The 22987-nt window shown below is 39.0% G+C and overlaps 1 protein-coding gene across 8 annotated transcripts in view; it reads left to right on the forward strand.

Annotated features, from left to right (window-relative positions):
- Positions 1–1666: 1666 nt before the first annotated feature.
- The window catches only part of MTRF1 (mitochondrial translation release factor 1), a 54801-nt gene continuing 33480 nt past the window's right edge, over positions 1667–22987 (forward strand). The window contains exons 1-7 of one of the 8 annotated variants that reach the window (XM_043579797.1): positions 1673–1780; positions 1895–2027; positions 3638–4063; positions 8483–8574; positions 9955–10036; positions 10236–10343; positions 20099–20271. In XM_043579797.1, the coding sequence (XP_043435732.1) occupies positions 3646–4063; positions 8483–8574; positions 9955–10036; positions 10236–10343; positions 20099–20271 (873 nt within the window). In that variant the 5' untranslated portion in view covers positions 1673–1780; positions 1895–2027; positions 3638–3645. The other 7 variants (XM_043579823.1, XM_043579832.1, XM_043579814.1 and 4 more) reach the window with 7 other exon arrangements.

The following is a 22987-nucleotide window of genomic DNA, read 5'->3' on the forward strand; positions in this document are numbered from 1 at the left end:
AATTAAAGGATTTCATTGGATAATTTAGGAGAATGATTTATGTGGATCCTTTGGAATTTGTTCTCTACTGGAAAATAAACTCCATATAGGCAAAGTTTTGTCTTTTCTAGTCATTGTTAAATTTTCATATCCAGAACACAGTGAGTAGACATAACTGGTACTCATTATTGAATGAATGATTGTTTTCCTTTTTCTTTCTTTTTTTGAAGGAAGGAGAGTATCAGAGCTTAGGAGCCACAGATCATTAAGACAGACTGCCTTGACTGAATCTCAGTTCTATTACTCATCAGTTCTTTTACCTTGGACAAGTTACTTAAGCTCTCTATGCCTTAGTTTTTTCCTCTTCCACAAAATGGATATTTTAGGTTTGTTGTAGTATGGATTAAACTAATAGGCTTAAACCATTTAGTATATAATTTAATATATACTAGATAGAAGTAGATACCTTTAACTAAGTAATGTTAGATATTTACATTTAGGGTTAATTGTCCTTTTTATATGGGATTGTAACCGAAGAAAATATCCTATGAATTTGGTTATATGGGTTGATGTTTACCTTGGCTTTTCAGAAAGTGATATTGAGACACAGCTGTCGTGTAACTTGTAAATGTGATCGCCACTGGAATATCCAAAGTAAGGCAATATGTTTGCATTCTCTTGGAATTGTCTATTAGTTGGTTTATTTAATCGGTAGTTTACAAGCTATGAACCTAGTTTGAGCCCCTAAATTCTGTATGTGCATGCAACATCTATAAAGTCATTAATTTGTGGATATATGTAGTCTTCTATCTTTAAGATCCTGTTATGATTTTTAAAAATATAAATTTATATCCTCCTTTAGTTACTAGGTATTTTCTCAAGCAGTGGAAGTTGAAAGTACAACTATTAACATGCAAAATCCTGGGGCGCCTGGGTGGATCGGTTAGTTAAGTGTCTGACTTCAGCTCAGGTCATCATCTCATGGTCCATTAGTTCAGGCCCCGTGTCAGGCTCTGTGCTGACAGCCCAGAGCCTGGAGACTGCTTTAGATTCTGTGTCTCCCTCTCTCTCTGCCCCTTCCCTGCTCACGCTGTATCTCTCTCCCTCTCAAATAAATAAATAAATAATAAACATTAAAAAATATTTTGTTAAAAACATGCAGAATCCCACAGGAAAAAAAAAAAAGAAAATGAAAAAACCATGCAGAATCCCCAAATTTGGGGGTGATGAAAAGGGAGTCCTCAAAAAAAAACAACACTGCTTTAGTGGCTCCACATATAAGGAAATTCTTTTAATTTCAAATTACTATATTGTAATTCTTGATCTCATAATCAGAATGGTAGAGAATCTCTCTCATGTTATTTGCCTGTAACTATGAAACCAAAGGTCCATCAAAGGCAGCCTGGGCATAAACTACAACTCCCAGGATTCCCGGGTGGGATTCCCGGGAGTTGTAGTTCATTCTACATTTCACCACCGCCCACCCTCCTTACCCCATCGCAACCCACGCCCTGGGCTCAGGTTCTGGATAAGTACTGCGCGGGTGGTCATCTCCTGGGATATTCATTTTTGCCTTATCATTTTTTTTTTCTTTCTCGATTTGTCATTTTTCCCTTGCGTTTCCCCTGTTAGCTGTTAACACGCACGCCCACGACGACTCCGGAGAGGCTGAGAGCAAGCGTCCACCCGGAAGGAGTGATACCAGAAGTGAAAGTAATCCCGTGTGTGTCGGGCTGAAATGTAGCAGGTCACAGAGAGTTCCGGCTACAGTAAGGAAAGCTGTCCTACTTATATTTCTTAGGTACTCACTTTTTTTTTTTTTTTTTTCTATTTTAGATCTTTTAAAGGTCTTTTTTCTATCCCCATTTTTCTTTCATGTTGCCTCTTTGGGATCACTCCGTATTCTGAATTACAGAATCTGGTTTACGTGTGCTGCTCTGGCGCAGGCTTAGTATCACTTCTGACCTGCCGACTCTTGAGAATTGTCCTTAGAGTACCGACTAATCCTGGTCTTGTGGTGGGTGACGGAGAAGACTTGCCGTTCTCAGGTATAGGTAACACTAGCGAGTAAAACGTCTTGGTTTTTTTCCCCCCCCTCTAAACATTGAGGTTCATGACCTTAAGAGTTATTTACTCTACTACTGTTCCTAGGATGGAAATTTTAGCTAGAAATGTTCTAACAAAAATTTGTCATCCTTTTGATTTGTCCTTGTTTTCAATTGGACACTCTTCCTCCGATGTGCTTGAGACTGCATGTAAAGACATTGGAAACCTGCTGAAGGACTGTCACATGGCTGTTGGGTATTGGTGCATCCTTCTACAGTCTTTTTCCAAATGTGATTCAGTATGTTAAAGTTTGTTAATAGAATCCTACAAAATCTGTAGATTTTGGAGATCATTCTGAATATTTTATTTCCTAGGAGATTATGATATTCAACTTAGCAGACTTACAGTGATCAAATGAGTTTAATATATGAATGTACCTCCTAGCATAGTAGGAACACCAGAGACAATAAAGATTGATTCTGATAAAATTTTGACCCTTACTTCAACTTTGAACCTCGAGTTTTAGGGGCAAAGTGTTTTTATCTTTATCTTTCCCCTTTCTTAATAAAACTACTTTGTGCTTTTGTTAGCTTCTGATTGTCTATTAGAGGGAAGAACAGGTAAATCAGTGAACACAGACAATTTCACCTAACCTGTAATTTTTTTTAAGTAACTGTTTTTTCCTGATTGTGGAAGTAATACATGCTATGCATATAGAAAAATTTAAAACGCTGAAAGGTAGAAAAGCTAGAAGGCAAGCAAAAGGTATCCACAAGCCCACAACTAGAGATCATCTTGTTAACATTTTGCTCTATTTCTTTTTTAGGTCCCCCCCCCCCAAAATACTCTGTTTACCTTTTTTACATGTATACCATAATGTCATAGAAAATTTTAAAAACCTAATTGAGATTACATTGTTTTGCATTCTGCTTTTTTCATTTAATGCAGATATCACCACTGTCCCTTTTTACCAGCTACTTTCTTAGTATAATATTTGAAGTTTTCTTCCTTTAGGGTCTCAGCTAAAAGGGAAGCACCTGATTGCAGAATTGAGAATGGAAAGCACTGAGCTTTGAACAAGCAAACTGCAGTCTAGTATTAGCTCTGCCTGTCTGGCTGAGTGAATAATCATGATTAAGTCAGTTGACTTCCTTGGACATCTGGATACCTAGAATTAATGAATTAGACAAGAAAACAGTTAATATCTTCTTCAAACTTCAGGAATCTATGAATATGTGAACTACCTAAAGCTTGCATGATTATTTCATACCTTTCAAGTGTTTGTTCACATAGTCAATTCTAGATTCCAAATACTTTCTAGAAAATAGCTCATTTAATCCAGTTTATTAATATATTTATCAGTTATGCTCCTACTCATTTGCCTTAGCTAATTATATACATTGGATGAATAGAAAACAGTGCTATATTCATTTATTTTAATATGTTATATTCAAATATTTGGAGAATTATTTTCTTTTTATGGATTATTGAATTTCAGGACAGTGTTTAGAGCTGGCTGCGGCTGTGAACTGAGCAGGATTTCTTGAGACTTCTTCCAGCTTTTATATTTGCAGAGTTGATTTTTTTTCAGATTGTGTTTATTATATTTCAGATGCTGAGATGAATCGTCACCTGTGTGCTTGGCTTTTTAGACTTTCATCTCATAATGGTTACCACCAGTGCCACATCCACCCCCAGTCTCATCAGTTTACACAGAGACATTTTGATACAAGACTGTGGGTTTTTAGACAAAACAGGCATCCCGTTCTCCATCATCTGTTAAATAAGAATTGTCCCAGGAGATATTGTCATCAAGACACCAGGATGCTGTGGAAGCATAAAGCACTACAGAAATATATGGAGGACCTGAGTAAGGAGCACCGTATGCTTGATCAGTGTTTGCAGCGAGTGTCTCTGAATGAAGGGGACCGAAGAGCCTTGAATAGAAGGCATGCCAAGTTGGCACCACTCGCAGCCATTTACCAAGAAATTCAGGAGGCTGAGCAAGCAATTGAAGAATTAGATTCAATGTGTAGAAGTAGGTAACAGATACGTGTGTGTATAAGGACATGATTGATTATAGGTTAAAGCTTTATTGAATTGCAGTCTTTTAAAAAACCTACACTCGGCGAAGACAGGATTCTCCCCTGGGTGTTTAAAGTATTTCAGCTACTAAAAATCAACTACTAAGAGACCAAGCTCCTCGTGGTGCTTGCCAAGTTTTTAGGGTCTAGGAAACTGAATATTAATATTTTCAGAAATTTTAATTTATTGAGCAGGACTTTATTGAGCACTGTCCTATGTGTATAGCAGAGACACAAAAATACGGTTCCAACCCCATCAAAGGGCTCATATGGTCTAGGTGTTATTTCATCTTCCCAGAAAGAAACTCTGCACCCTGTAGCCATCTTGCCCCAATTCCCCTTCCCTACCAACCAGAAGCAACTGCTAATCTACTTTCTAGATTTACTCACTTCGGGCATTTATAGAGTCATGCAATATATCCTCTGTGATTGGCTTATTTCATTTAGCATAATATTTTCAAGGTTCATCTATGTTGTAGCATGTATTTGTACTTTTTATTGTGGAACTGTATTCCATTGTATGGATATACCACATTTTCTTTTCATCTATCCATTCATCAGTTAATGGATATTGAATTGTTTCCACTTTTTGGTTATTAAGAACAATGGTGCTACAATTTCTGAGTCTTGTAACTCTACATTTTACCTTTTGAACAGTTGGAAGACTGTTTTCCAAAGTGGCTTCACCATTTAAATTCTGCCCTTTTGATTCTAGCTATCCTAATGGGTGGAGATGATATCTTATTGTGGCTTTGATTTGCATTTCCCTGATTAATGATGTTGAGCATCTTTTCATGTGCCTGTTGGTCATTTGTAATTCATCTTTGGTTAAATGACTGTTCAGATCCTTTGCCTATTTTTTAATTATTTTTCTTGCTATTGACTTGTGAGAGTTCTTTATATTATAGCTACAAGTTTCTTATCAGATATATGCAAAAATTATCTCTGTGGGTTATTTTTTGAATCACTATAATTTTTTTTAGGATCTTATTTTTTTTTTAATGTCTGTTTATTTATTTTGAGAGGGGGGAGGGGAAGAGAGAGAATTCCAAGCAGGCTCTGTCAGTACAGAGCCTGATGGGAAGCTTGAACCCACGAACCGTGAGATCATGTCCAGAGCCAAAATCAAGAGTCCGACGCTTAACCAACTGAACCACCCAGGCGCCCCTGAGATTTTGTTTTTAAGTAATCTCTACATCTAACGTGGGGCTTGAACTCACAACCACAAGATCAAGAGTCGCATGCTCTATCTACTAAGCCAGCCAGCTGCCCCTTCCCCCGCTTTTTAAAAAAAGATTGAAGCACCATAATATTTAATTTTCATGATGTCAGATTTATCTTTTTTTTTTCTTGTTGCTTGTGTTTTTGGTGTCCTATCTAAGAAACTGTTGTGTAATCTAAGGTCACAAAGGGTACATCGTGTTTACTTCTGAGAGTTATATTTTTAGCCTTATATTTAATTATTTGATCTATTTGAGTTAATTTTATATATGATGTGAGATGTGTATTTTTAATTTTAGTATTTCTTAATATTGCTGTTGCCTTAACATTTTCCTTACATGAAAATTTTCCAAAATGTACACAAGTTGAGAGAAAAATATGATGAACAACCCTGGGATTCAACATTTATCCAGATAGTGCTTTAAGCTTTTAGTTTCTAAACTTTCCCCTGTGCTTCATCCTGTTTCATTAAGTGTTAGAGACATTAAGCAACGTCAAGGCCAGTCACAGTTACACCTATAAATTTCTGGATTTCCAAAGACTTGTATTGTCCTGCCTTTTGTTGGTGGTACCGTGAGTTTCTCACCTATTGTTTAATGAGGACTTTTTTTACTCTTTTGTATTATGCCACTCAAATTTGTAATTCATTGGTTTTGAGAAAGTTCTTTGCACATAATAGAAACTGACTAAATGCTTTCTAAATTAAATTGACATAACCTTCTTCAGCCTTGGTTGTATCATGTGTAATTAAGACTGGATTGGATTGCTTCTGAAATGTTTTCTAGGTCTGCAATTCTGCTATTCTCTATTAAAAGCTACATTTCCTGTCTTACTATGTGCCAGGCACTTAAGCTAAGTATTTTACAAATATTACCTCATTTGAATATTCACAATAATCTGCTGAGGTAAAATCTTCATTTTATAGATGAAGCAACTGAGAGCTTAAGATGTTAAAGGTCACTCAGCCAGTCAGGTGAGGAGTAAGGATTTGAACCCAATCAGTGAGACTCCACAGCCTCTGTTCTTATCCACTGCACAATGATTCAAAGTCCAGGAGGCTCTACCTCTGTGGTATACCTTTCAATAGTCCCCTTCTATTCTTTCTGCTCATTTATATCTTTATTATATCTCATCCTGAATGATTACGATAAATTCCTAACTTGTGCCACTTACAGGCTTTCCCAGTCCAAGTGCAACCTTAATCTATTACTCCCCTGCTCAGAATTTTCAGTAGCTCCCATTGCGTATAAATACATATTTCTTGATTTGGCATTTAAGAGCCTCTGCAGAGTGACACCAGCCTCTCTGTGTAGTGCGTTAATTCCCATTGCATACGCTACTTTCCAAGAAAAATAGATAACTCACCGTTCCCTGAATATTCCAGTATCATCCCATGTCTGTCTTTGCGCTTACTGTTACCCACCAATGTCACCTTGTTAAAATTCAGTCCCCTTTTACGTATGGCTTGGATGTCATACTTTGGCCTCAATCCCCTCTGTAAGACAAATAAGTTTACCTTTCTCTGTTTTTAATTTTGATCCTTTGTCTTAAAAGTTAATTGGTTTGGGGTCCCTGGGTGGCTCAGTCGGTTAAGCGTCCAACTTCAGCTCAGGTTATGATCTCGCAGCTCATGAATTCGAGCCCCGTGTCAGGCTCTGTGCTGACAGCCTACTTTGGATTCTGTCTCTCTTTTTCTGCTCTCCCCTGCTCTGCTTGTACTCTGTCTTTGTCTCTGTCAAAAATAAACATTAAAAAAAAAAAAGTTAATTAACTTCTGCCCCTTCCCTCATCATCTGTTCTCAAGGACAGAGCCTGTGTCTCACTCATCTTTATATTTCCTGCAGCACCAAACGTAGGATGTAATAGACAAACCTTTGTTGATATAATGAAATTGAATTAAGTTGGATTTTATAGATCAGTAAACAGTTAGAGGCCACAAAAATAATTTTATGTGACTGCAAATCACGTTCTTCTTTTGACCTACCAAGTATCTATACGGAGTATTGTCATGCTGGTTTCCATTTGTGGCGTAAGTGCATACTGTGGGGCCACTAGTGATATTACAATTCTGCAACAGATGATCCATAATTAGAATTTAGTTTGGCACCTTATCAGAAAGCCTTTCTCAAGTGCTAAAGTCTGGGTTAGACCCCCTCCTTTATGCCTCCATGGCACTGTCATATCACATGTTTTAATCGTGTACGTGTCCATCTTTCCCACCACGCTGAGCCACTTGAGGCCTAGAATCCTGTTTTATTCATCCTTGTGTGCCCAACAAGTAGCAGAGTATCTGGCGCATAATAAGTGTTAAATGTTGAAAGCATGAAAGAGGCATAGAATCCCACCAGCCTTCATGCCTTCCATGACTAGGGAAGAAGTTTCAAGAGCCTTCTCTCTTTTATGATTATGATTTTTTCATTTCTGTTTTCTTACCAAGAATCAACAATTTCTACCTCAATTTTCAAGCATTGCCACTAACAAATGGAGTCTCGGTATCTAGCAATGGAGGCAAAGGTTATGAGATCCACCAAGCTTGGCTACTGTCTCTCATTGGTAGCTTTCTTGTTGGGAGTTCTATGATTTAACTTTCTGCTTTTGAAATGATGTGAAAAGGACCATTGTTTCCATAAAACAGAGGTTACAAAGATGTTTTGTTTGACCTGCATGGTGTTCTTAAAAAACGTTTACTAGGGATAAACATTTCAAGAGACTTCAAACTTTTAAGAGTTCTTATTTCTGACTTTGAAAAAAATGGAGGCTCTACTAGCCATGCTAGATTACCCACCGTGTGTGGAGTAATGGCTGCCACCTTGAAGACAAAAAGTGGTCACCCCAGTTTTCTCCAAAACTCTCCTTACTTGGGTTTATATTTAATTAACCAGTTCCTTAAACAATCATCGATTTTTAGAATGAATTGTACACATTCAAATCATAAACTCTTTGGGGACCAGTCATACTTCTTTTCACGCTGACTTTTTTAGACAAAGTTCACCAGTACTTATTAATTGATATTGTCTATTCTAACTGTTCTTTTGTATAATCCCTTTACTTCACAACTGAAATAAAACTCAGTAGGCAGAGATTAAGTAGCTGTTTAAGAGTTTCTCTATGAGTATTTAAAAACATTTATCATTTCTGTTGCTGTTTTGTAGATCTAAATCAACAAGATGAAAAGCAGTTACAAGAACTTGCATTGGAAGAGAGACAAACCATGGTTCAAAAAATCAATATGTTATACAGTGAGGTATGTTTTAGGTGGCAGACTACTCAATTTTGTTAATATAAAAGAATATTGTTTTGCTAGGATATATTGTGCTCAAAGTACTTTCCAACACCAGTTTATTAAGCCTTCTTTTATAATAAATGATTAAGCTGGGTTTAATACTGTAATCTGCTACAGATTGAATAATGAGATTGAAGCCATTGGGATGCCAAAGAATAAAATATCACCTTTCCCCCTCCTCCAAGAGCAACCATATTCCAAAGCTATTAACTTGCCAGGCAAGGAGACAGATGTTGGTAAAGAAATTTAGTTCACCAAGAGGAAGAATCAACAGTTTTTAAGCCTTAGAAAAGGGGGAGGTATTTGCAGTGATTGTGTTAATTAAGGATTGAAAATTTGCTTTCTGGATAGAATGGGACGAATCAAAGGGTGTAGACACAGTTGGTTCACACAAGTCTTTAGCTCCTTGTAGTTCAACGGATGATGTGTTTAAAGGACAGCGAGAAACAGTGCTGTCTGTATACTGTCTTTGCTTCTGTCCTATTTGCCATCTTCCTGCAATCAGTCTCCCTATTCTGGGATCCGTAGTGGGGCTTGTTGAGAGGAATGAGGTGGAGTTACCGGTTACTGTGATTTAACCAGCAAGTCAACCAGAAGTAGGGTGTCACTCTTGGTCTGATACTCTCTCCCATAAACTATCATTTCTAGCAGAGACGGCGTATTTCAAAAATTAGCAGTAGAGAGGGTCATGACACGTAGGAACTTTTAGTTTGATTTGCAAGACCTTTTAGTAATAAATAAAAAATAAAACTGCTTCCTTTTTCTTCTTTAGAGGGAAGCTAGTTACTTTCTTTATTAGGAAGCCCCTTGTTTTCTTTTCACAGCTCAAACTATTTGGGCCTTATCCTGGGGGACCTCAGTACATTCTTTAAGCAGAGCAGCTCTCCTGAGAACACAGGGCATGACCTGGGGCCTGCTGTCCTCTATGGCAGGAGAGAATAGTCATATGGAAGGAGTCCTTATTTTTGGCAAGTGAAGACTTTCAAAGTTTTACTTCATTCATTAGATGAAAGAAGCTACTGTTCAGAACTAATAAGAGGCAAAATCTGAAAAAATTGAATGGAACACTCTGGACTTTGATCTACACTTGGACATTTTAGAAAATTAAGATTGTCTGATAGCATTGTGGAGAATACCCTGACAAGTAGCTCCATTGTTAGCATGAACTGATCACTTATTTTAGGTCCAGTCCACTTATAGCATTTAGTGACTAGACCTTGTTGGGATGCTATATGATTGTGTTATTGATTTTTTAATGTTTGGAGGTCTTTTATCTAAAATCAAGCAATAGTATACCATAGAAAATATACACACAAATGCTGATTTTTCCCCCTTTTTCAGCTTTTCCAGAGTCTAGTGCCAAAGGAGAAATATGACAAAAATGACGTTCTTTTAGAGGTGACATCTGGAAGAACTACTGGAGGTCAGTTAAATAATTTTATTATAAATGATCCAAGAAAAAAATACTTAAATTTTACCTTGGTTTGACACACTTTAACTTTAAAAGTCCATTAAATGTGTTTCACTGTGGAACCAGTTACTCATTTCCTAAGAGGCCTGTACCTAAGAATGGCTCTCTTAAAAATTTGTGCTGAATATTTTTTGTATATAATTTTTTTTAGGTGATATCTGCCAGCAGTTTACCCGGGAAATATTTGATATGTACCAGAATTATTCAAGCTATAAAAACTGGAAATTTGAACTTCTGAATTATACACCAGCTGATTACGGTAGGCATATTTGAGGATTTTGCCCATAGATGATGCTAAAAATTATTTTACGTCTGATCTCCATTAGAACCATGTGGGCCCATTTTTTATTTAAATTTTTCTTTTTTCTTTTGAAAGAGAGAGAGAGTGCACGCATGCACAAGTGGGGGAAGGGCAGCGAGGAGTGGGGAGAGAGAATCTCAAGCAAGCTCCGTTCCTGGAGCACAGAGTCCAACACGGCTCGAGCCTATAAACCATGGGCTCATGACCTGAGGTGAAATCAAGAGTCTGATGGGCTTTTAACCAGCTGAGCCACCCAAGTGCCCCTCCCATTTTTTAAAACATTTTATCTGTATATACTAAATGCTGTGATGCAGGCTCATCATTCTCAGCGGCTTTACCCTAATAGGGGTCTTAACCAGGAGTGGGATGTAGTGAAGGAAGGAATGTCTGAATTAGAGAAAACTTCTCTGGGAAGGATAGATATACCTTGCCTTGAAACTCATTGTTCTCTATTCAAAGAAAGATGTGTTAAGGTTTTTGCTGTTAAGAACTTTATCATTTATGGGATACAACCTGAAAGTATTATCAGTTAGACTGAGTGGCTAATGATGTATTAGATTCTTTTTTAACCTCTTTAATTTTTATAATCTGAAAGGTTAAATATTCATAACAAAATAGTCTTTCCAAAAATCTGGTCTGCCAATGGTTCAGCCTTATGCTTCTCTGCCAAATCCATTGAAATCGTTCTTCATAAAGGATTTTAACTTTCTGAGCTTTCTTCAAGCTCTCTTTTGAACATATTCCATCCACCTTATATTCTTATTATCGTAATGTTGAAGTTAAAAAAAGAATCTTCTCCCTATTTCATATTATCTCAAAAACTTTTCTCACATTTTTATTCTCTCAACTTCTCTCTTCATTTCATTGCCCTTAGTAGCATTTTCTCTACCTTCCCTCAGCACCATGTATGAGTTTCCTGACTTTGCATCTATTCTCTTTTTTTATGTGTTCAATTTTTATGGAAATGCAGAAAAAGTTAATCATTTGTCTTTATTTTTAAGACACCACTGTAGTTGGGCAGATAAAAACTTATACAATGTAAACAATAGCAAACAATACAAGTCCTTAAACTTTTAAATACTCAATTATGTTAAATCAGAACATCTGGTAGTAATTCTTTTTTTTTTTCCCCATTCTTTTAAGCCATATGAAAGTTTTTATCTTCTTGGTTATACATTGATACCCAATAATAAACTGGAAACTCTCAGGAAAAAGGAAGAAGGATTGAAGTAAGTTAAACAGTGGAGGAAAATGTATGAATAAGAAAGTTGTGCTTGGTACAGGTTTTCAATACAGCCAGTGGTCAGGAAAGAGGAATTGAAAGCAGAGGGAAGGAGCCACCAGAGCAACAATGTGGTGGTAGGAAAGATCTTGGTGTGTGTGAAGGACAATGAGGACCCCAGTTTACCCAGAGCACATTTGTGATAGGAGGTCATAGGAAATGAGTTTAAGGGAGTAGAGTTTGAACAGCCTTGAAAGCTGAACAGGCCTTGATTGTTGGGGAGTAGAGAGCTGTTGGAGATTTTATCAATAAGCACATGACTTGATAAATACATATTTTAAGATTATTTAGACAGCAATTTGCAGGATGGATCAAGAAGCTAGATTTAAGCAGACTGCAGAGAGGTTATTAGAGAAATCCAGGTATAACTAAGATTTACACTTGGCAGTAGACACATGGGAGATCTTCAAAGGAAGAATGGACAAAAGAGGACCTAGTGCTTGCCCCCATGTCCAGGGTGCAGTGTAGGTGGTTTGATCTTCATAGCCCTGTGAGATAGATATTATTAATCCCATTTTACAGATGAGGAGTTAGGCCCAGAGAGTAAGTACCTAATCCAAGATCACATGGTAAGTAATGGCAGTCCCAGGATTAAACTTAAGTTTGTCAGATCCAGAATCATACATCCCCACCCTCATAGTCTATTCTGACACAAACAAGATGAGCCACCGGGATTCTAATCTTTCTAGCTGGGAAGACTACAACATTCATTCAAGATGGAACGCAGAGTGAATTATTAAATCTCTGGTTATAGTGAACACCCATTCAGAAATATGCACTAAATGCTGAAGTTGTGTAGCCAGAGCTTGGGTGAGAGAACAGCATCAAGGAGAAAGATTCAATAGCCACATCTAACACTGAGAGAATACGTGAGGGAGAGTCTATGGAGAGGGAACATGTAAGGCATCGGAACTTACAGAACGGCCACATTTAGAAAGATTAACTAGTTGGCAAAAGAAAGAGAGGAGTCAGATAAGCAGAAAAAGGATGAGGACTGCATAATAGTATGTTTAGAAAGTAATATCTATTCCCAACATGGGGCTTGAACTCATGACCCCAAGATCAAGAGTCACATGCCCTACCGACTGAGCCAGCCAGGCGCCCCAAGGACAATATAATATTATGGAAGCAAGAGAGGAGAGAGTTTAAAGGAGAATATAATCAGAAATAGCAGCATTATGGGGCACCTGGCTGACTTGGTTGGTGGAGCATGCTACTCTTGATCTCAGGGTTACAGGTTCAAGCCCCACGTTGGGTATAGAGATTACTTAAAAAAATAAAATTTTTGGGGCGCCTGGGTGGCGCAGTCGGTTAAGCGTCCGACTTCAGCCAGGTCATGATCTCGCGGTCCGTGAGTTCGAGCCCCGCGTCGGGCTCTGGGCTGATGGCTCGGAGCCTGGAGCCTGTTTCCGATTCTGTGTCTCCCTCTCTCTCTGCCCCTCCCCCGTTCATGCTCTGTCTCTCTCTGTCCCAAAAATAAATAAACGTTGAAAATAAATAAATAAATAAAATAAAATAAAATAAAATGATATTTTTAGAAACAGCATTATAAAAGGGAATAGTGGTAAATGTCATCATGACCTCTCAGATGTATATTTTGAATCCAGTTTTCAAGAACAAAAGATGAACTCAATAACAACAGGGAAAGAGATTCTGTTCCAAAAATGTAGAGCAGCCTAAACAATTCCTAGACAATGTTTGGGAAACCTTTCTTTTAGATAGACTGACTTACTGGAAAAATAAAATAGAGATACCTTAAAAAGTAAAAAAGGCTTTTTTTTTAAGTTATTTATTTTGAGAGAGAGAGAGTGTTTGTGCAAGCAGGGGAGGGGCAGAGAGAGAGGGAGAGAGAGAATCCCAAGCGCAGAGTCCCATGGTGGGCTTACAGACTGTGAGATTGTGATCTGAGCCGAAATCAAGAGTCAGACCCTTAACCAACTGAGCCTCTCAGGCACTCCAAAAAGGACTTTTTTTTAAAGGAGGAAAAATTTAAATATCTTACTCTATACCTTTAAAATTAAAGACTAAGTGAAGTGCCTGGGTGGCTCAGCTGGTTAAGCGTCCGACTTCGGCTCAGGTCATGATCTCACAGTTTGTGGATTCAAGCCCTGCATCGGACTCTGTGCTGACAGCTCAGAGCCTGGAGCCTACTTCAGATTCTGTGTCTCCTTCTCTGTCTGCCCCTCCCCTGCTTGTGCTCTGTCTCTCTTTCTCTCAAAACTAAATAAACATTAAAAAAAATTTTTTTTTAATTCAAGACTAAGAGTAAACCTCTACTTCTTATAATTATAAAATACTTAAAAGTTGATTTATTTATAATTAGGAGAATAAAAGATATGACTAGGAAGGCTAAAATAGAGGGGTAAAAAGTACCTACCTTATAAACTATGTATGTTAAATTCTCTCTCTATATTTTAATATTTAATTGAAATGGAGAGGAACTCCAAAGATTCACACAGCCCTAAAAGCTAAGGTTGAAAGAAAACATTCATGCAAAAATTCATGTATCGAGTGACTTAAAGTCTTGTAGTTTTGTAACCGTAGGTACAGATAGGGATAATACTCAGTCATTCCATAAATAGTCCAAACTAAATGATTAAAGATAGTTTTTGTGGAAGCGGTAGAGGGCAAGAGCTCTGGATATGTAGTGTAAGTCTGAACTCTGTTATTCTGTATACTGGGTATCTGATAAATTGAAATATATTCCAAGTTAAAGGGATTCTATGAAGTGTATTACATTATCTCCTCCCTTCCAACAGTTTAATGTTTATAATTATGTTTTGCTATACTCTGCTTGCCAGTTAAATTCAGGGAAAGGTCGCTTAACGTAATGTGATGATTCATTTTATGTGTCCAGAAGACATACTTTTTACCACAGATGTGAGAAATAAATTTGTAAGGGGAGCCCTGGCATCCTTGAAGAGCTCTATGATTGCTCTTCTCTGTCGGCCAGACCTTAGAGTGGGGACTTTGGTAGCTCAATTGGGAAACCTAAATGCAATGGGAGTAATTGGATTTCAGGGTGGCAGGGGGCAAGTGGCAGCACTCAGCAGCAGAGGCAAGGTGGATACAGTTGCTGTCATGGACAGTAGAGTCAAAGCAGCAGTCAGTAGTCTGATGCGTATAGACCTATGGCATTGGCTAGTTGACCATGGCGTCTCTAGAGGGAAAATAGATAGGAAGCCCCGTAAATTCTTACTTGATCTGTATAAGCAGAAAAGTGTTAGGTCAAGTGAACAGAAATCTAACTTTAATCATAAAAACAAGTCATGGCTCCTCAATCAGTTCTCAGACCTGAGCCGGTTTACAGGCCCAAACCCCTTGAATAAAGGGGACGCTGGGTCCCCTTGAGGAAGGACCCCAGTATATTGCCAAATATTTATACTCTTCACTCTTCTCCCAGCATTCTCCCAAAAGGGATCTGTGGCCTTTTCCGAGGGTAACTGTGTCCTGCAGAAAAGGAAATAACCAGACTTTTCAGGGACTACTGGACACTGGCTCTGAAATGACACTGATTCCAGGAGACCCAAAACATCACTGTGGCCCAGCACTTAGAAGAGAGGCTTGTGGAGGGCAGGTGGAGAATAGTTTTAGTACAGGTTCCTCTCACAGTGGGCCTGGTGGGTTCCCAAACCCATCCTGCAATGGTTTCCCAGTTCTGGATACATAGCTGGAACAGATATACTCAGCAGCTGGCAGAATCCCATATTATTTTCCTTGACCTGTGGGGTGAGGACTAGATGATGAGAAAGGCCAAGTAGGAGCCATCAGCATTGCCTCTGCCTAGGAAAATAGTAAACCAAAAGCAATGCTGCATTCCTAAAGAGATTGCAGAGATTAGTGCCACCATCAAGGACTTAAAAGATGCACGGTTGATGATTCCTACTGCATCCCTTTTCAACTTGTTTATTTGACCTATAAAGAAGGTAGATCAGGGGCGCCTGGGTGGCGCAGTCGGTTAAGCGTCCGACTTCAGCCAGGTCATGATCTCGCGGTCCGTGAGTTCGAGCCCCGCGTCAGGCTCTGGGCTGATGGCTCAGAGCCTGGAGCCTGTTTCCGATTCTGTGTCTCCCTCTCTCTCTGCCCCTCCCCCGTTCATGCTCTGTCTCTCTCTGTCCCAAAAATAAATAAACGTTGAAAAAAAAAATTAAAAAAAAAGAAGGTAGATCAGATCCCAGTGAATGACAGTGGATTATTATAAGCTTAGCCAGCTGGTGATTCTAATGACAGCAGCTGTACTTCATTGCTTGAGCAAATTCACACCCCCTGATACCTGGTATGTAGCTGTTGATCTGACAAATACTTTTTTTTCTCCACACCTGCCAGTTAGGACCACCAAAAGCAGTTTTCTTTCAGCTGGCAAGGCCAGCAGTGCACCTCACTCTCCTACCTCAGAGGTATATCATTTCTGCCCTACATCATAATTTAGTTCACAGGACCTTTGTTTGTTCTTGAGAGAGAGAGAGAGAGAGAATGAGCAAGCAGGGGAGGGGCAGAGAGAGAGGGAGACCCAGAATCTGAAGCAGGCTCCAGGCTCTGAGCTGTCATGACAGCACAGAGCCCAACACGGGGCTCAAACCCATGGAATGCGAGATCGTGACCTGAGCTGAAGTCGGCCACTTAACTGACTGAGCCACCCAGGCGCCCCAGTTCACAGGGATCATCATTCTCTTCCACATGATATCAGACTGGCCCAGGAGAGCCAATGATACACTCTCAGTAACTGAACTACTGATACTTATTGATGGCTAAATGTCAATACTGCTAAATGCTCTACAAGTGTTTATCTCAGTTATTCCTCACAACAACCCTTGGAGGTAGGTTGAATTTAGCACTATATCATATGCTTACTTATGCCTTGAAGCACTACTCACATAGTCTGCAATGTGAATGACTTTCCATACTGTAGCCCTAGTTATAATTACCATTTACAAGTAAGGAAACCAGAGCATGAACAAATGAAATAACTTGCCTGTGGACACACACTAGGAAGAGGAAAAGCTTAAATTTGAACCCAGGCAGCCTAAGATTGGCTCTAGTAATCTGTACAGTAAAGTTGCAGCCTTCTCCTTTCAGGTCATATAAATTCAAATATGTGCCCTCAACATGAAGTAGGTAAAGGGGGGGTGGTGAGGGGAATAATATTAAAAGTGCAGAGTGAGTATGAGATGGAAAATTTAATTGTTGTGGCCTCACTCTGTCTCAGTTTCTAGGTATCTTTCATAATATGAGCATCTGACTACACTGAGTATTAATGATAAACAATTACATTTTTCATATCATCTGACTGCTAAATGCTAGTCAGCTTCTTTATCTGGTATTCAAGAAGATAAACAGTAATTTGTTCCATCACTTGGGGTTGTGAGTTTGAGCCCCACGTTAGATGTAGAGATAACTTAAAAATAAAATCTTAAAAAGAGAGGGTATGTCAGTCTCTGATAAGTTACCTTCCTAAGTCGTTTTCTAGGGTAATCTAAAATTATGGCCAATTTTTGTCCACCATGCTGACTTTAGAAACCAAGTGGTTAGATCTGATGTCAGAGCACTGAGTCTTCACTAGAAACATCTTAGGAACATGGCAGCAGCAGTGGCAGCATAGTTAACCCAGGGGAAGGAAGTTTGAGTTAAGGATTTTATAAGCAGCAAAACTGACTTATGAGTATAAGTATACAAACTTCTCAATATGCAGGGATTCAAGAAGTCCTTTTCCCATGTTCCCTTTCTGAGGAATCTACTAGAAGATAAAAGTTTAGACAACTAAAATATGAAGTATCAACATAAGGAGTAGAGGTGAGCATGCATGTGGTTACCTGCAGAACTAGGTCTATTTGAGGACTAAGGAAAATAATACAGTGTTTTAGAACTGTATCTGACAGTATAGAATACAATCATTTGAAAAATGGGAGAACAGGAAGAGCAACTTTTAATGTTTTTAGTAATCATGTTGTGGCAGAACTAGCATAGTTATTCTAGACTGTTGTATGTGTACTATGGGATAAAATAGATGAATAATTATGAGATATTGTAGTATCTTCCCTGTCCTTAAGAACCAAGATTCTTGGAATGGAAGACAAGAGCAATAGAGAAGAGGCTGTCATCTTGAATTTACCCTGGAAGTATTAATTGTCAAGAACTGCAAATGGTCTGAGATTTTGCCCTACTTGCAAGCCAACAAGTTAGCACGCCACAGTTTTGTGGGTCAGAGACAGAGGACAGGTTATTGCTCGCAATAGCAGTAAGCAGAATATTACCATTTTTGTTTTGGTTCAATGAGCCCCAAGTCCTATAAGGCAACTCGAAGCCAGATAACTGCCTATGCAGTAGGTTTCATTATATGAGAGGAACTCTGAGCTTAGCGATCTCAAAATTTTTAAGTAAGCATGCTTGCCCGTTGCTCTAACAAGGAGACGCTACCTTTACCTTCCAAGGCCATAAGCAAACTTGTCCTTTGCTCTGGAGGGAGATGCACCTCCAAAGCTGTTTCCTATGCAAACACTCTTAAAAATATTTTCTGGAACGAGAGGACAGGCAGTGCCTTATTTGCAAGATGTGCAGAAATGCAAGAAACCGATACAGAGTTGTCTCCCAACATCGGTATGAACTCGACGTATTTCCTGTCTCTGTCTACGCAAAGACCTGGAATCAATGACCTACCCAGTAATAGTGAACATTCCTATTGCCCAAATATTAAAAATATTGAAGTATTATTTCTCTCTGAAAGGAATGAAGGCTTCTTGGAGAGATCACTGATTCCAGGTTTTGGGGAGGAAAAGTTCAGGATAATCCTGGGAAATTTTGTTATACCATAGTAAGAACTCTGTTATACTCTACAAGAACTCAGAAATTACCTTGAAAAAGCACCTGCTGGACAAAGATGGACAAGTTGAGCTTCATTGATAATAGTTGCAATTGATTTAAACATGATAGATATACTCAAATCCTGGATTTATAGTGGTATTTTAAATTTTTTTTTCAACATTTATTTATTTTTGGGACAGAGAGAGACAGAGCATGAACAGGGGAGGGGCAGAGAGAGAGGGAGACACAGAATCGGAAGCAGGCTCCAGGCTCTGAGCCATCAGCCCAGAGCCTGACGCGGGGCTCGAACTCACGGACCACGAGATCGTGACCTGGCTGAAGTCGGACGCTTAACCAACTGTGCCACCCAGGCGCCCCTATAGTGGTATTTTAAAAATAGTATCTTCATATGATTAAAATGACCCTACTTCATTATAGTGTCAGAGTGTAGCCTGATGCAGGGCTCAAACCCAAAACTGTGAGACCATGACCTGAGCCAAAACCAAGAGTCAGATGCTTAACCAACTGAGCCACTCAAGTACCCCATGTCTGTGTATTATTTTATAATAAAAATATTTTTAAAAAATATGTCCAATAAGAAAAGGCTAACCTAGGCATGAAGATTTTTTTGTTTATCTTCACGTTCCACAGATAAATAAGCAAGAGCTAAATTTCAACAGATTCTTGAAAACTTGGGAGGACCTATATAGAATTATTCATCATGCAAAAATAAATAAACATTAAAAAATTATTTTTTAAATGAGCACCTGAGGGGCACCTGGGTGGCTCAGTCGGTTAAGCAGTTAAGCGTCTGACTTCGGCTCAGGTCATGATCTCACGGCTCGTGAGTTTGAGCCCCCATCAGATCCTGTGCTGACTGCTCAGAGCCTGGAGCCTGCTTCAGATTCTGTGTCTCCCTCTCTCTGTGCCCCTCCCCTGCTCACACACTGTCTCTCAAAAATAAATAAATGCTAAAAAAAAATTTTTAATAAAAAAAATAAAGGTGTACCTGGATGGCTCAGTCGGTTAAGCATTCGACTTCAGCTTAGGTCATGATCTCACTGTTGGTGAGTTCAAGCCCCACGTCAGGCTCTGTGCTGATGGCTCAGAGCCTGGAGCCTGCTTCAGATTCTGTGTCTCCCTCTCTCTCTGCCCCTCCCCTCCTCATGTTCTGTGTGTGTGTGTGTGTCTCTCTCTCTCAAAAATAAACAGTAAATAAATTAAAATAAATACATAAATTCTTATGTTAGTGAGCCTTCTTTTATATAGGCACCATACTGGCCTACGCTTGCATAGGGTAGTTCACTGAAGAAAATGTCCCAGTATTTTTTTCTAGAAGAATTTTTATAAAAGTAAATTTTGTTCATTACAGAATGTTTAGAAACAAAAGTATAAAAGGTAAAATAAAAAAATATATTGTTCTTCTGTTCCCCAGAGATAAGCATAAATAATATTTTGGTATATTTCCTTTTATATATTAATACATTGACCTTGGGAAGATACAGTTTTGTACCTAGTTTATGTTCTCATCTTTGGCTCTGTACTTGGATTCAGGCCTGGGAGTAAGGGCATTTAAGATCCAAATCCCTTTCAAAGTAGAACTAGTTAATATTTTTGGATTTTATGTTCCTAGGTGGGCTACATCATGCAGCTGCCCGAATTTCTGGTGACAGTGTATATAAGCATTTGAAGTATGAAGGTGGGATTCACCGAGTTCAACGAATCCCCGAGGTGGGCCTGTCATCAAGAATGCAGCGTATTCACACAGGAACCATGTCAGTCATTGTCCTCCCTCAACCAGATGAGGTAACCTTACCAGGAGGCATTGACAACTTCAGCTTAATAGGTGTTTTGCTGACAAGCCTTAGCTTCTAGGAAACTGATTTTTTTTTTTTTAATATATGAAATTTATTGTCAAATTGGTTTCCGTACAACACCCAGTGCTCATCCCAAAAGATGCCCTCTTCAATGCCCATCACCTACCCTTCCCTCCCTTCCATCAACCCTCAGTTCTCAGTTTTTAAGAGTCTCTTATGCTTTGGCTCTCTCCCACTCTAACCTCTTTTTTTTTTTTCTTCTCCTCCCCCATGGGTTTCTGTTAAGTTTCTCAGGATCCACATAAGAGTGAAAACATATGGTATTGGTCTTTCTCTGTATGGCTTATTTCACTTAGCATCACACTCTCCAGTTCCAACCACGTTGCTACAAAGGGCCATATTTCATTCTTTCTCATTGCCACGTAGTACTCCATTGTGTATATAAACCACAATTTCTTTATCCATTCATCAGTTAATGGACATTTAGGCTTTTTCCACAATTTGGCTATTGTTCAGAGTGCTGCTATAAACATTGGGGTACAAGTGCCCCTATGCATCAGTACTCCTGTATCCCTTGGGTAAATTCCTAGCAGTGCTACTGCTGGGTCATAGGGTAGGTCTATTTTTAATTTTTTGAGGAACCTCCACACGGTTTTCCAGAGTGGCTGCACCAGTTTGCATTCCCACCAACAGTGCAAGAGGGTTCCCGTTTCTCCACATCCTCTCCAGCACTAGGAAACTGGTTTTTGATGATACACATTGAACTTTGTAGTCTATATTGGGAAATCTTAACTCTTCCCAAGGTAAAGTTGCCCTTCTTATGCCTCACCAGGGTGTTTTCTTTTGCTTTTTAAATAGAAGCCAATTCTCTTCATAAAACAGAATTCATAAAGTTTTTATAATGTTGCTTAAGTTTTATCTGTGGAAATGAATTCCATAGATAATATGTTGAGGGCAGTGACATAATATCTGTATGGGGTCTATTTTCTTATTAGTTGAATACAGCCATATTGCCTATTTTTTTTCCTTTTTAAAATTTTATTTTAAATATACGGAAAATTGAAAGACTGCCACTAAAAACTTACATAACCTTCACCTGTAGTCAATACCCATTTACATTTTGCCATATTTGCGGGATTCCTATGTGTACACATTTTTTTAAATAACTATAAAGAGTATAGCAGACACTATGAGGCTTTATCCTCCACATCTTCAACTTAACATCTTTTAAGATTAGGACATTTTCCTACTTAAATAATACCATTATTTGTGAAAATCAGCCATAATGCTGTAATATTATCTTCTAGGAAAAACTCCTGCACGTTCTGTTTACTCACAGAATACTCCTCCACTCTAAGTATGTCGAGCTTTTTTTTCCGTGAGCAAGCAATTTCTCAATAATCTGTGGACACCAAGCGGCTGTCCTACAAGTCAACTCAATTCTGACATGACCTACCAGGAAATAGCATCAGACCCCACAGGCTAGGAGCTCATTCCCACCGGTCTCCCTTCCCTCCCACCTCAGAGGTCAGTCACCAGTCCAGGGTGTCACCTGTGCTTCTGACCAAGTGGCTATGAATTGAGAGGTTTCCACAACCCCATCCTTGAGCTCGATAATTTACTGAAGTAGCTCACAGAACTCAGTTACTATGAAAAGTTGTTTATTACAAAAGATACAATTCAGGAATATGGGAGAGATGTATGGGGCAAAGTACGTGCGAAGACGTGCAGAGCTCCCCTACCCTGTCTAGGTTCACTACCCTCCTTGCGCCTCCACATGTTCACCAGCCTGAAAGTTCTTTGAACCCTGTGTCTTGAGGATTTTCATGGAAACTTCTATACATAGCCATGATTGATTAAACCATTGGGCACTAGCGATTAATTTGACCTCCAGTTCCTTTCCCTTCACTGAAAGTTGGGGTGGGGGCAGTAGAGCTGAAAATTCCAGTCTTCCAATCACATGATTAGTCCCCCTGGCAGTCAGCCCCCATCGTGTGGTTATCTAAGGGCTTTAGAAATCACCTTTTATTGGGGCGCCTGGGTGGCGCAGTCGGTTAAGCGTCCGACTTCAGCCAGGTCACGATCTCGCGGTCCGTGAGTTCGAGCCCCGCGTCAGGCTCTGGGCTGATGGCTCAGAGCCTGGAGCCTGTTTCTGATTCTGTGTCTCCCTCTCTCTCTGCCCCTCCCCCGTTCATGCTCTGTCTCTCTCTGTCCCAAAAATAAATAAACGTTGGAAAAAAAAAAAAAAAGAAATCACCTCTTATTAACATACACTTAAAAGGGGGCTTGTTGTGTACAACAAAATACCTTCATCAGTCTTTATTTTTTAATAATTTGTTTTTAATTTACATCCAAGTTAGTTAGCATATAGTGCAATAATGATTTCAAGAATAGAATCCAATGGTTCATCCCCTACATATAACACCCAGCACTCATCCCAACAAGTGTCTTCCTTAATGCCCCTTGCCCATTTAGCCCATCCCCCTACCCACCACCCCTCCAGTAACCCTCTGTTTGTTCTCCATATTTAAGAATCTCTTATGTTTTGCCCCCCTGTTTTTATGTGATTTTTGCTCCCCTTCCCTTATGTTCATCTGTTTTGTATCTTAAATTCCACATATCAGTGAAATCATACGATATTTGTCTTTCTCTAATTTCGCTTAGCATAATTTTGCTGAGTAATATTCCCACTGTGTATATATGCC

Source organism: Prionailurus bengalensis, chromosome A1 (assembly GCF_016509475.1).
Source record: "Prionailurus bengalensis isolate Pbe53 chromosome A1, Fcat_Pben_1.1_paternal_pri, whole genome shotgun sequence".
Classification (NCBI taxonomy): domain Eukaryota; kingdom Metazoa; phylum Chordata; class Mammalia; order Carnivora; family Felidae; genus Prionailurus; species Prionailurus bengalensis.